Genomic DNA, 12,474 nt, shown 5'->3' on the forward strand with positions numbered 1-12,474 from the left:
TACATCCTCAGAAAGCATGAGCTCCTGAGTTGGGAAAATCTTGTTTGCAAGATGTGTGCTCACTGCTCAATGATTGTCTATATTGTAATTGTTTTTAATAACCTGCCCAGGGACTGCGGTTGAAAATGAGCCGGCTGGCTAAAACCGGCACTTTTACTGAAACGTTGATTACACCGACGCATGTCTTGTATTCAAGATCCTAAATAGCCTGGCTCCCCTTCCACTCAGTATTTTTGTTAAACAGAAAACCCAAACATATGGCAGCAGATCCACAAGGTCTGCCATGAGAGGTGACTGTATAGTTCCCTTAAGGAAAAGCACCTTTAGTAAATCCGCATTCTCTGTGAGAGCTTCCCATGTCTGGAATACACTGCCTTCAGACACACATAACTGCACCACTTATCACACTTTCACAAAATGTATGAATACATGGCTAAAGGTCAATCAGATTTGTGATCATAATCCCTAGCTGTGTATTGCCGCTTTCCATGTTGTCTGTAGCTTGTGAGTTGTGGAAACGCTTTGTTGCTTTTATGAATTTTGTCTTGCTGCTTTTTGTTCTATGTTGCTCTGTCTGTATGCTATGTCTTGCTTGTCCTATGTTGCTCTGTCTGTATGCTATGTCCTGCTTGTCCTATGTTGCTCTGCGTGTGCTCACTGCTCAATGATTGTCTATATTGTAATTGTTTTTAATAACCTGCCCAGGGACTGCGGTTGAAAATGAGCCGGCTGGCTAAAACCGGCACTTTTACTGAAACGTTGATTAATGTGCACTGTCCCTGTAAAAAATAAAATAATCTCAAACTCAAACTCAGACTGTGTTGTAATTTGGTTGGATCTGATATATTGGATGTTCTGGTCCTAAGGTGTCAGTGTGTTAGTAGAACAGGTTTGTGAACTCTCTCCCTCTCACAAACACACACACTTTTAGATTTAAGTTTATTATAGCCTGCACGTGCCAAAATGAATGAGGCTTTATGGTCCAAACCTTACCATGGTGCGCTGCCATGCATTAATGGGGAATTTGCCATTCCATTTGGTTTCTAACTCTTAGTGTATGCAACAGTTTTGTGAATTAGTTAAGAACCTCTTTAGGATTGGCCCCTTTTTTTCAATTTTCGCCTAAAATAACATACCCAAATCTAACTGCCTGTAGCTCAGGCCCTGAAGCAAGGATATGCATATTCTTGGTACCATTTGAAAGGAAACACGTTGAAGTTTGTGGAAATGTGAAAGGAATGTAGGAGAATATAACACATTAGATCGGGTAAAAGACAATACAAAACAAAGTAAACTGTTGTTTTGTATTTTTTTTGTACCATCATCTTTGAAATGCAAGAGAAAGGCCATAATGTATTATTCCAGCCCGGGTGCAATTTAGATGTTGGCCACTAGATGGCAGCAGTGTGTGTGCAAAGTTTGAGACTGATCCAAGCAACCAACCATTGTATTTCTGTTCAAAATGTTGAATCAAGACTGCACAAATGTGCCTAATTTGTTGTTTAATAACTTTTCATGTTCAAAACTGTGCACTCTCCTCAAACAATAGCATCGTATTCGTTCACTGTAATAGATACTGTAAATTGGACAGAGCAGTTAGATTAACAATAATTTATGTTTTCTGCCAATATCAGATATGTCTATGTCCTGGGAAATGTACTTGTTTACTTACAACCTCATGCTAATCGCATTAGCCTACATTAGCTCAACCGTCCGCAGGGGACCCACCAATCCTGAATAAGTTTTTTAAGCGATTCTGCTGAGAAAAGATATGAGCATGCATGCCTGACCGAAACTGATACATTCCAGTTGGCAAGTGTGTGACACTAGATTGCGCAAGCGCTTACGGCTCCCAGTGACGTAGCCTATGATGGAAGAAAAACGTTTATTTCCCACAGCCGAGAGCCAAGAAGATTACCCGCGCGAGGAAGGTGAGAGAGAGAAGGCAGGAGAGGGAAAAGAAGACGCTACTTCTGACTAGTAGAAGTAGGCGACTTTGCGTCTGAAACATTAGGGAAAAAGAATACCGCACTGGCTGCTGAATCATAGACTAACATGTCAGCATATGAATGAAACCAGAACTATGAAAGCGCGTGGGCATTTGAGTTTTACCTTTCATAGAGAGACCAATAGGTGACTGACTGATTGTATAGGATTACAATAGTCGCACCCAGACTATTATAGTTCTTAGGCAGAAAAGGGGGACCGTCCGAAAATCATGGAGTATAGAGTAGAAATAAAAATTAGCTAGCGTTAAAAGATTAAAGAAGACTGCAAAAAAGAAATTGCCCGGAGCATCTGGAACCTGTTAAATAATGGATTTTAGCTCTATTCGCAAGTTGATCACCAGATGGGTAAGTAGCCTATTACACTGAATTACTTTCTTGGAATCGATTTGCTTGTGCCAAAGCAAAAGTATATGGGGTTTAGCCTACTACTGTACAGTAGGCTACCAACTTGTTAGTCAGGTTGTTGCGGTTTTACAGTCTATTCTCAATTAAACATTGTTGCGTTTCTATGAACAATTGTGTGTTTCCATTTCCTATGTTTCCCTTTACACTCGTACCCATATACCGGATGAAAATGATAGATTACTGCACTAATAAACTCCAAAAAAAAATATCCCAATGCCCCAGGGCAGTGTTTGGGGACACTGCCCTGTGTAGGGTGCCGTCTTTCGGAAGGGACGTTAAACGGGTGTCCTGACTCTCTGAGGTCATTAAAGATCCCATGGCACTTATCGTAAGAGTAAGGGTGTTAACCCCGGTGTCCTGGCTAAATTCCTAATCTGGCCCTCAAACCATCACGATCACCTAATAATCCCTAGTTTACAATTGGCTCATTCATTGGCTCATTCATCCCCCTCCTCTCCCCTGTAACTATTCCCCAGGTGTTCTCAAATTTACCTGGTAAAATAACGGATAAATAAATAAATTTGGAAGGTAATGGCTGTACAGGAACACTCAATACATGACGTCAGAGCTCCGGCTCTGCACTTCACAGCGCTGTGTGGGTTTTGACTGACAGCCTTTATGAATTTGAGTACCACGCAGGACAAAAAGTTACCCCTAACCCACCCTCTAATTGGGCAACATTTTGCACATTTTTTGTTCTCTGAATAAATTAAGATGACTTTATGTATTTTGAAAGATGAGACATTGAGGATTATAGTAAATACGCCTTGATGTCATACAAGCAAGCCAAACAGTGAGTCCAAATGTGAACTTCACATTTCGAAATAAAACTCATGCCGTATACAGGTGTCAACGTTTATGATCATTATGTTTTATGTACAGTTACAAGATGACATGTCGTCATACCCTATGTTGTCCTGAACAGAATGAGACTTTGTTTATTGTGAAGAAAATGTGTCGTGGCACACGCACCCGAATGCACTAATGACTCCTTTCTATGTACACCAAAATTACTATCTGTTTCTTTGAATTGCCTTGTGAAAGCTGTTAGATCCTATTGTATAATTTAGCTAGTCATGATGGCAATAGAACAAGCTTTCAAATCATGCCCACCTGACCCAGATTGCGATTTATAACGGGCCGTTTTTGGGTTGTGTAAACAACAACAGTAATTGTGTGATGCCGGCGATTCAGGGTTGTGTAACAAATGAAAAAAATACAGGTGTGCTTGCTCTAGTTCCTCAACGTCACAGCTAGGAGAGCAAAAACGGTACCTTATAGTTGAAGACTCTTCTTTGAGTCATTAAAAGTGCATTGAAACTGCTTAGGAAGTGTGCACACTATGGAGAGGTGTGGCGAATTGGAGACACCAGTTAGTCCTCTCACTCAAACCCTTGTCATGTTTTTGTTTTATGTTGCACTTACCCCACATTTTCCAGGAATAGTCTTATCAGGTTACTGAATGTGTTTAAATGGGCTACATCATAAAACGTTAAATAAATTAAGCAAAGAGATTGTAATTGGTTGGTTTAAACTTTTTGAATTGCACAATGTCACTATCGTCTTGACTCTGTAAGGTGAAGTATGGACTCAGCTTAGAATATGGAAAGAGCAAACCATCATAGTTGCATTTAAACCACAACTGAAGTCTATAGGGTTCTACAATTGAGATCTTTCTTCGAGCTTGGCAGAGTTTTCACTTGTAGCCTATTATAATTGTATATTTTAATTTACAGCCTAGTTGCTGACAAAATAATTTGTTGATATATATTTTTCTTCTGACATCACCAGGAACCTGTGCTGACTGCTGATACAGCATCAATATCACCTCATGTCTTTTTCATGAAATAGATTATGATATAAGCGCACATTGGTCGGCAGATAAGCTAAAGTCAAACTGATGCACGCAATGACAGGCGTAATTGACAGCACACGCCAAACCATCAATTCAGTATGTTTGAATTTAGACAGAATAATGATTGAAAACTGAATCATTGACTGAAATGTAAACATAACAATAATGGAATTGAACTCATGAGGTAGAGACCCCTGGTAAAGTTCTGTAAAACAGCAACAACCCAATAATGCAAATATACACTACCAATTTATTTATGTTCTGTGTTGCATGTTAAAAGATGAAGCAAAAAATATAAACCACCTGTTCATAAGTTTACATCAGAGGAGGCTGGTGGGAGGAGCTATAGGAGGACGGGCTCATTGTAATGAATGGAATAAATGGAACAGATTCAAACATGGTTTCCATATGTTGGATGTGTTTTGATACCGTTCTATTTGTTCTATTTCAGCTAATGAGCCCATCTCCTATAGCTCCTCCCACCAGCCTCCTCTGGCTTACCCAACACTCCTTTTTTCTTTAGACATTAGACCACCAGCCTCCTCTGGCTTAACTAAAGCAAACAAACACTCCTTTTTTCTTTACACATTAGACCATATGACTAACGTAGTTGTGTGGAGAATTACGTAATCCAGTGGTTTTAGGGCTGATGTGTGCTGCTGGGGAAATCAATAGGTTACATCGGAGCCTATGGGCCATGGGTTATCCAGTTCAGTACAGTAATGCGTGTTTGGCGCTAATCCAAAGGGCTGCTCCCATGAGCCCACGGGGTTCGAGGCATTTGGAGAAGCTTATGGACATATTACTGACTGTAGCCAAGCAATGCGGCTTGGTTGGGTTGTGTTTCGGAGGACGCATGGCTCTCGACCTTCATCTCTCCCGAGCCCGTATGGGAGTTGTAGTGATGAGACAAGACGGAAACTACTAACAATTGGATACCAAGAAATTGGGGAGAAAAAGGGGGTAAAAAAATCAAATACATTTTTAAAAACTACACAGAACATCAATGGACTAGTCGGGGTATACATGCGAGTCGTCCAGCGCGTCACCTCTGAAGGGCATGACTGTAGCCGCGTGTTGAGACGTGTGTTTATCAGCAAACAGACGGGCTGACAGACAGACTCTGATTCACACAGCCTAGCTCTGTTGAGAGATGATGGGCGTGAATTAAAGAACAGCAGATAGTGATGTTGTCTTGGTGATTGGCTACAAACCTACACCCATAGGACTTCACTACATACATGACTATTGAATAACATACTGTAACTTTTGATGGGCATCAATGGTGTCTATTAGAGAGCGTGACAGTGAGTAGAGGGAGAGAGGAAGGCAACCCATTGGATGCAGTACGCACTGGGTTAGTTAGTCATGAAAAGCTCGGGCCCCCCTGAACTTTGATCTAATGCGTAGTAATGCTGTCTGGCGTTAGGAGAGGAGGAGATTTCCACACACACACACACACACACACACACACACACACACACACACACACACACACACACACACACACACACACACACACACACACACACACACACACACAGTTATGCAAGTGTACCTTTTTTAGGTTGACAATTTCAAATTGTCATTCCCGCAAAAGTGTTCAAAGGCAGCACTGTAATCTTTGTAGCTGTCAGTTTGCACAAGGTGCCCGCTGTTCCTCGCCTATGATGTATTGGTGGGTTATGAAACCAAAATACTAATTCATCCATAGAGCTGAAGCCGTGAGTGAAATTGCTGTTTCTTACAATGATGAGGCTCGTTGTACAGACTTTTTTCTGTGTGTAGCACTGTGTTTTGGGCTCATCCCCTGACAATGGTTACTTACTGATGAATACGTTATTCCTTTGGGGTAATTCCCTGCCTCAGGGGAAATCAGCCAGGACACAGGAATCAGGACATTATCAATGATTCTGTCATCAGTCTCAGCCAATGACATCTGTTCTCTATTCAATTATTTGGTTCCCAGAGCAGCTACTCTTCCCTATTCCTGTGGATTCACTCAAAACACAAGTACAAAATCATACACAGAAGCATAGAAACAACAACAGCATAGAGACAGTAATGCATTATTCATTAACACGAAGGTGAGCGATGAAACATGTATGAAGCAGATCGGGCGACCGACCGACAGACACAAGCACATAGGAACAGTAACACACTGGTCAATACTAGTAAGATGGGACAGAGCCTGACACTCTCTGGCCGTGGCTGTTTGGCTGCTGACTAATCATCTCGTCAGGACAGGAAGTCTCTCTCCTGCTGACTTCCTGTCTCCTGGGGATTAGGTGAGGAGTGGGGGAGCTCTCTCTCTCTCTCTCTCTCTCTCTCTCTCTCTCTCTCTCTCTCTCTCTCTCTCTCTCTCTCTCTCTCTCTCGCTGTCCACATAGATAGATAATCTCATTTATACTCGCCAGGGGGAGGGACCTTAATGAAACACTAGAACCATGTCATGATATAATGGGATCATGTTGTTGAGAGGTGATTATGAGGTGAATATACAGACATGTAAATGATCATATCTGACTGCACAATGGATCTCTCCAACTGGGACAAGAAGATATTGAATTAACTTGCTTTGAAAGGGAAACTCATGAGCATGTAATGTTACCATTATGTAATGTAGCCTATACTCTGTTATATTAGATGTACTGTATAGCATGTTCTTAGTGTTTCATTATTCCTGATAGTCAGTAATACAGTACTACAGCATCTGTGTCCACCAGTGCGATATTTACACAGGGTCTACTGCCTATGTATGGTGTTGTGATTGTTGTGCTGTGTTTCTAGGGACAGAATGGGACAGGATTAGTAGGATCTGAGCTAAACGGATAACGGGCCATGACACCACTTGTCGTTAGTGTTTAGACTTAGAATCCGGTCAGGGGTTTCTAAAGTTCACACAAACATTTTATCTGATCAACATTTTTGTTGTTGTTGTGTCAATTACATCAATTCAAAAGCTGTACTGTACATTACAATATGATGTAATATGCTTTGTCTCTTTAAAACCATTTTTCCGAGATAAAGAAAAAAAAGCTCATTTTCTTGATGGAGGCTTGCTGCATGAAAATACTATGCAACTCTCAATGGACATGAGTACGTATTTCCCCTGAAGACCTCACTCATAGAGCTCCGACTCAAGCTTCCCGTATTGATCTAGCTGTAGCCAGGTTAAATAGAGGTATTATGACTGTGTGAGCTGTGTAATCACAGTGTTATCACACCTCGCTGCACCCACCCTCCGTGTCTCTCGGACCAGGGTCTTTCAGCCAGGTGGTAATAACATATGACTTAACACCCTCATACTGTACGTGTGTCTGTCTGCCTCTCTGTGAGGACAGACTGGGCTACTTCTTGAACCGGGATCCACAGAGCTCCTCCTTATTCCATTTGGTCTTGTTGCCCTCCTTTAAGTATCCGGTTAATTCCTTTCCATCCAATAACAATAACGTTCTACTTTCCATTCATTTGGTTCCAACATGGTGCCCATCATAATTCTAGAATCTCAAAGCAAGTTGACCACCAAACTCTGTATATCTTTGGCCCTGCCTATAACTATTGAGCTGCTACAGCTCCAGTATTACCAACCGTACTGCTGAGTATCAACCTACACAGAGAGGGCCCTGTGGACCAAGAGGCTGGTGATGGATTGCAGTGATTTAATGGAGTAGAAAAGGCCACATCAGGAGAGATTGAGCCAGTGAGTGTTTGAACTTGGTAATGTTCCACGTGTTGGTTCCGGGCCCTTGGATAGGAACACTAAAGAGTGCTGATAAAGGGGGGCATAACCCTTAATACCGTCCCCCTCAGAGAATCAGATCTCACTACACAGCACACACTCATTCTTTAGAGATCACACCGAGACAGGAACATTGCTCAGGTGCATCTCAAAAGGTTGAAATGGCTTTGGGCTCAATTCAATCCAATCTCAATGACCGTACTTCCTTTCTTTTATCAGTGTTTTGTTATTAGGTCACTGGTCCCAGAGCCCAGAGGGAGCTGCTCAAAACCTGTTCCATGTGATCCAACTGAAACGGTTCTAATCTACAGTGATGTCAGGATGAAAGCAGCCCAGCACGACACATTCATAAAACTAGAGAACAGAGCCCCTCTACCTATCCACAGCAGTGTCAGAGGAGAATGAGCCAGCCTAGCACAGCAGACAGTGGTGATGTAATAGCAATGGATGGTGGATGAGCGTTTGTCAGTTTGATAGGACCTTAGTGAAGTGAAGCGTGAAAGTCCTCACAGTTCGAATAGGAGAGATTCTCAACTTCTAGACTTGATGAACTGCACGCTCAGCCTGGAAATACATTATGAGAGATAGAGAGAGCTTGACATTCCCTTTGATCTATTATGACTGATATTAATCAGATTATTGACGAGCAACTAGTTAAAACAGGACATCCCTCCTCATGGTCCCCAGCTGGGATGGAAATGGTGAGCTAATGGTTAAATAATTGTCAGAATTCTTGAAGAATGTGCCATGACATCTTGGAGACACACTCTGTCCTTGGAATAACTTGTGTGAATGAGTGTAAGACAGAGAGGGGGAAGGGGGTGTCTTGAGCCTCCTTGAAACAGACTGTCACTGAGTAAAAGAGGAAGAGATGGCGAGAGGAAGTGAAAGAGAGGCGGGAGTGGCTGAGAGGCACAGGTGGCAGCTTTATTTCACGGCTGATAGGGAGCTAATGAAACACACTGAGGCGTAGTACTATTTTATCCACTGTGTCAACACCATAGGTGAGAGCCGTGGTGCAGCTTACCATAATATAAATCCTCCTCCTGTTCCCATAGTGACGACCAAGGACATCAGGGTTCATGCACCCAGCTCTCTGGCCCTTGTCCGGACGAGCGGAGCGGAAAACCAGTGTGTGATCTCCTTAACCTCTTTTCAGAGTTATAATGGAGCACAAAGACTAGTTCGATTAGAAGTCAATGGTTGGTTCTATAGACATCACGCTGCTGATGTGTTTAGGCTGTGACCTCTGACCTTTCAACATTGGTTGTCGTCATAGAAAACATGTTAAACACTCATGTGATTGTCTATGGTTTGTCTGTCATACATAATGTACAAGAAAGGTCGTCTGAAAACTAGAGACATGGCAGTCTGAATTTTAACTTTGGTCTTCATCACTTTAGGATGTGTTCTCTGCAGCAGAAATATGATAGTGTCAAAATGTCATTCCGTTTTGAAATTAATCAAAGATAATTATATTTTCCTGAATTGTAACATGTTATAACAAGATCCTGCTACAACTTTGTTGTCTCTGATCATCAGAGGAAGACCTCAGTCTCATAGAGGAAGACCTCAGTCTCATAGAGGAAGACCTCAGTCTCATAGAGGAAGACCTCAGTCTCATAGAGGAAGACCTCAGTCTCATAGAGGAAGACCTCAGTCTCATAGAGGAAGACCTCAGTCTCATAGAGGAAGACCTCAGTCTCATAGAGGAGGACCTCAGTCTCATAGAGGAAGACCTCAGTCTCATAGAGGAAGACCTCAGTCTCATAGAAGAAGACCTCAGTCTCATAGAGGAAGACCTCAGTCTCATAGAGGAAGACCTCAGTCTCATAGAAGAAGACCTCAGTCTCATAGAGGAAGACCTCAGTCTCATAGAGGAAGACCTCAGTCTCATAGAGGAAGACCTCAGTCTCATAGAGGAAGACCTCAGTCTCATAGAGGAAGACCTCAGTCTCATAGAAGAAGACCTCAGTCTCATAGAGGAAGACCTCAGTCTCATAGAGGAAGACCTCAGTCTCATAGAGGAAGACCTCAGTCTCATAGAGGAAGACCTCAGTCTCATAGAGGAAGACCTCAGTCTCATAGAGGAGGACCTCAGTCTCATAGAGGAAGACCTCAGTCTCATAGAGGAAGACCTCAGTCTCATAGAAGAAGACCTCAGTCTCATAGAGGAAGACCTCAGTCTCATAGAGGAAGACCTCAGTCTCATAGAGGAAGACCTCAGTCTCATAGAAGAAGACCTCAGTCTCATAGAGGAAGACCTCAGTCTCATAGAGGAAGACCTCAGTCTCATAGAGGAAGACCTCAGTCTCATAGAGGAAGACCTCAGTCTCATAGAGGAAGACCTCAGTCTCATAGAGGAAGACCTCAGTCTCATAGAAGAAGACCTCAGTCTCATAGAGGAAGACCTCAGTGTAGACAGAGAGATTTTGTTTCCCTGGAGTACTGGGTCATTGGATCATCATGTGACCGCCCACCAGCCAGGATGCCTGGGGTGAGACAGCAGCATTACACACACACACAGGAAAAGGGGAAAGGTTTCGCTGACTGAAACCGGTAACAAGAGAGAGAAGGGGTGGGGGAATGAGAGAGAGAAGGGGTGGGGGAATGAGAGAGAGAAGGGGTGGGGGAAGGAGAGAGAGGCTTTATAATAATGTGATGATGGAAGTCAAATTGAATTGTCTGGGTAATAAAAACAATCTCTTCATGCTCTGAACTGTGGTTGAGTGGATTGTGAGGACATGGAAAGTGCTGGAATGGGGGGTTTCTGAGGTCATTGTGTCACCACTGACTAAAGTAGACTTAAATATACACTGAGTGTACAAAACATTAGGAACTCCTTCCTAATATCGAGTTGCCCCCCCGACTATTCTTTTTTTTGTTTTTTTGTTTTTGTTGAATTTTACCCCCTTTTTTCTCCCCAATTTCTTGGTATCCAATTGTTGTAGTAGCTACTATCTTGTCTCATCGCTACAACTCCCGTACGGGCTCGGGAGAGACGAAGGTTGAAAGTCATGCGTCCTCCGATACACAACCCAACCAGCCGTACTGCTTCTTAACACAGCGCGCATCCAACCCGGAAGCCAGCCGCACCAATGTGTCGGAGGGTACACCGTGCACCTGGCAACCTTGGTTAGCGCGCACTGCGACCGGCCCGCCACAGGAGTCGCTGGTGTGCGATGAGACAAGGACATCCCTACCGACCAAGCCCTCCCTAACCCGGACGACGCTAGGCCAATTGTGCGTAGCCCCACGGACCTCCCGGTCGCGGCCGGTTACGACAGAGCCTGTGCGCGAACCCAGGGACTCTGATGGCACAGCTGGCGCTGCAGTACAGCGCCCTTAACCACTGCGCCACCCGGGAGGCCCTGCCCCCCCGACTATTCTTGATACACACAGCATTGCAGTTCTTGACACACTCAAACAGGTGCGCCTGACACCTACTACCCGTTCAAAGGCAGTTCAATGTTTTGTCTTGTCCATTCACCCTCTGAATGGCACACATACACAATCCATTTTCAATACTTAAAAATCCTTCTTTAACCTGTCTCCTCACCTACACTGATTGAGGAGGATTTAACAAGTAAATTAATAAGGCATCATAGCTTTCATGCAGAGCTGCTGTGAAGGAAATAAGTGAGTTTTGTCAAAGAAGTGAGTTTGTGTTTATATAGGAACTCCTGCCCCCACCTACCGTCAACCAATCATTATAGCTATACGGAACCCCGCCCTGTGCAATTGGGTCCTGGACTTCCTGACGGGCCGTCCCCAGGAGGTGAAGATAGGAAACAACATCTCTACTTCGCTGATCCTCAACACTGGGGCCCCACAAGTGTGTGTGCTCAGCCCCCTCCTGTACTCCCTGTTCACCCATGACTGCGTGGCCATGGGTGATGTTGATTATGGCAGCCCCCCGCACCTCTCTGATTCAGAGGGGTTGGGTTAAATGCGGAAGACACATTTCAGTTGAATGCATTCAGTTGTACAACTGACTAGGTATCCCCCTTTCCCAAACCAACTGCCCTCCAGGACACTTACAGCACCCGATGTGACAGGATCATCAAGGACAACAACCACCCGAGCCACTGCCTGTTCACACCACTACCATCCAGAAGGCGAGGTCAGTACAGGTGCATCAAAGCTGCGACCGAGAGACTGAAAAACAGGCCATCAGACTGTTAAACAGCCATCACTGACACAGAGAGGCTGCTGCCTACACACAGATCATTGGCCACTTTAATAAATAGATAACTAGTCACTTTAATAATGTAACTTTAATCATGTTTACATATCTTGCATTACTCATCTCATATGTATACGCTGTATTCTATACCATCTATTGCATCTTGCCTATGTCGCTCTGTCATTGCTCATCCATATATTTATATTCTTATTCCATTTCTTTACTTAGATTTGTGTGTATTAGGTAGTTGTTGGGGAATTGTTAGATATTCCCGCAC

At 43.4% G+C, this 12,474-nt stretch overlaps 1 protein-coding gene across 9 annotated transcripts in view; it reads left to right on the forward strand.

Annotated features, from left to right (window-relative positions):
* The first annotated feature begins 1,889 nt into the window (after nt 1–1,889).
* atp11a (ATPase phospholipid transporting 11A) overlaps nt 1,890–12,474 on the forward strand; it is an 85,876-nt gene continuing 75,291 nt past the window's right edge. For 5 of the 9 annotated variants that reach the window (XR_004209931.1, XM_031824164.1, XM_031824160.1 and 2 more), the window contains exon 1: nt 1,891–2,354. Coding sequence is in view for 8 of the 9 variants with exons in the window: in XM_031824164.1 (XP_031680024.1) it covers nt 2,316–2,354 (39 nt within the window). In the remaining variant the exon portion in view is untranslated. Of the gene's footprint in view, nt 2,355–12,474 lie in introns of all 9 variants that reach the window. The other 4 variants (XM_031824162.1, XM_031824166.1, XM_031824167.1 and 1 more) reach the window with 2 other exon arrangements.

Source organism: Oncorhynchus kisutch, linkage group LG5 (assembly GCF_002021735.2).
Source record: "Oncorhynchus kisutch isolate 150728-3 linkage group LG5, Okis_V2, whole genome shotgun sequence".
In the NCBI taxonomy this organism is placed as follows: domain Eukaryota; kingdom Metazoa; phylum Chordata; class Actinopteri; order Salmoniformes; family Salmonidae; genus Oncorhynchus; species Oncorhynchus kisutch.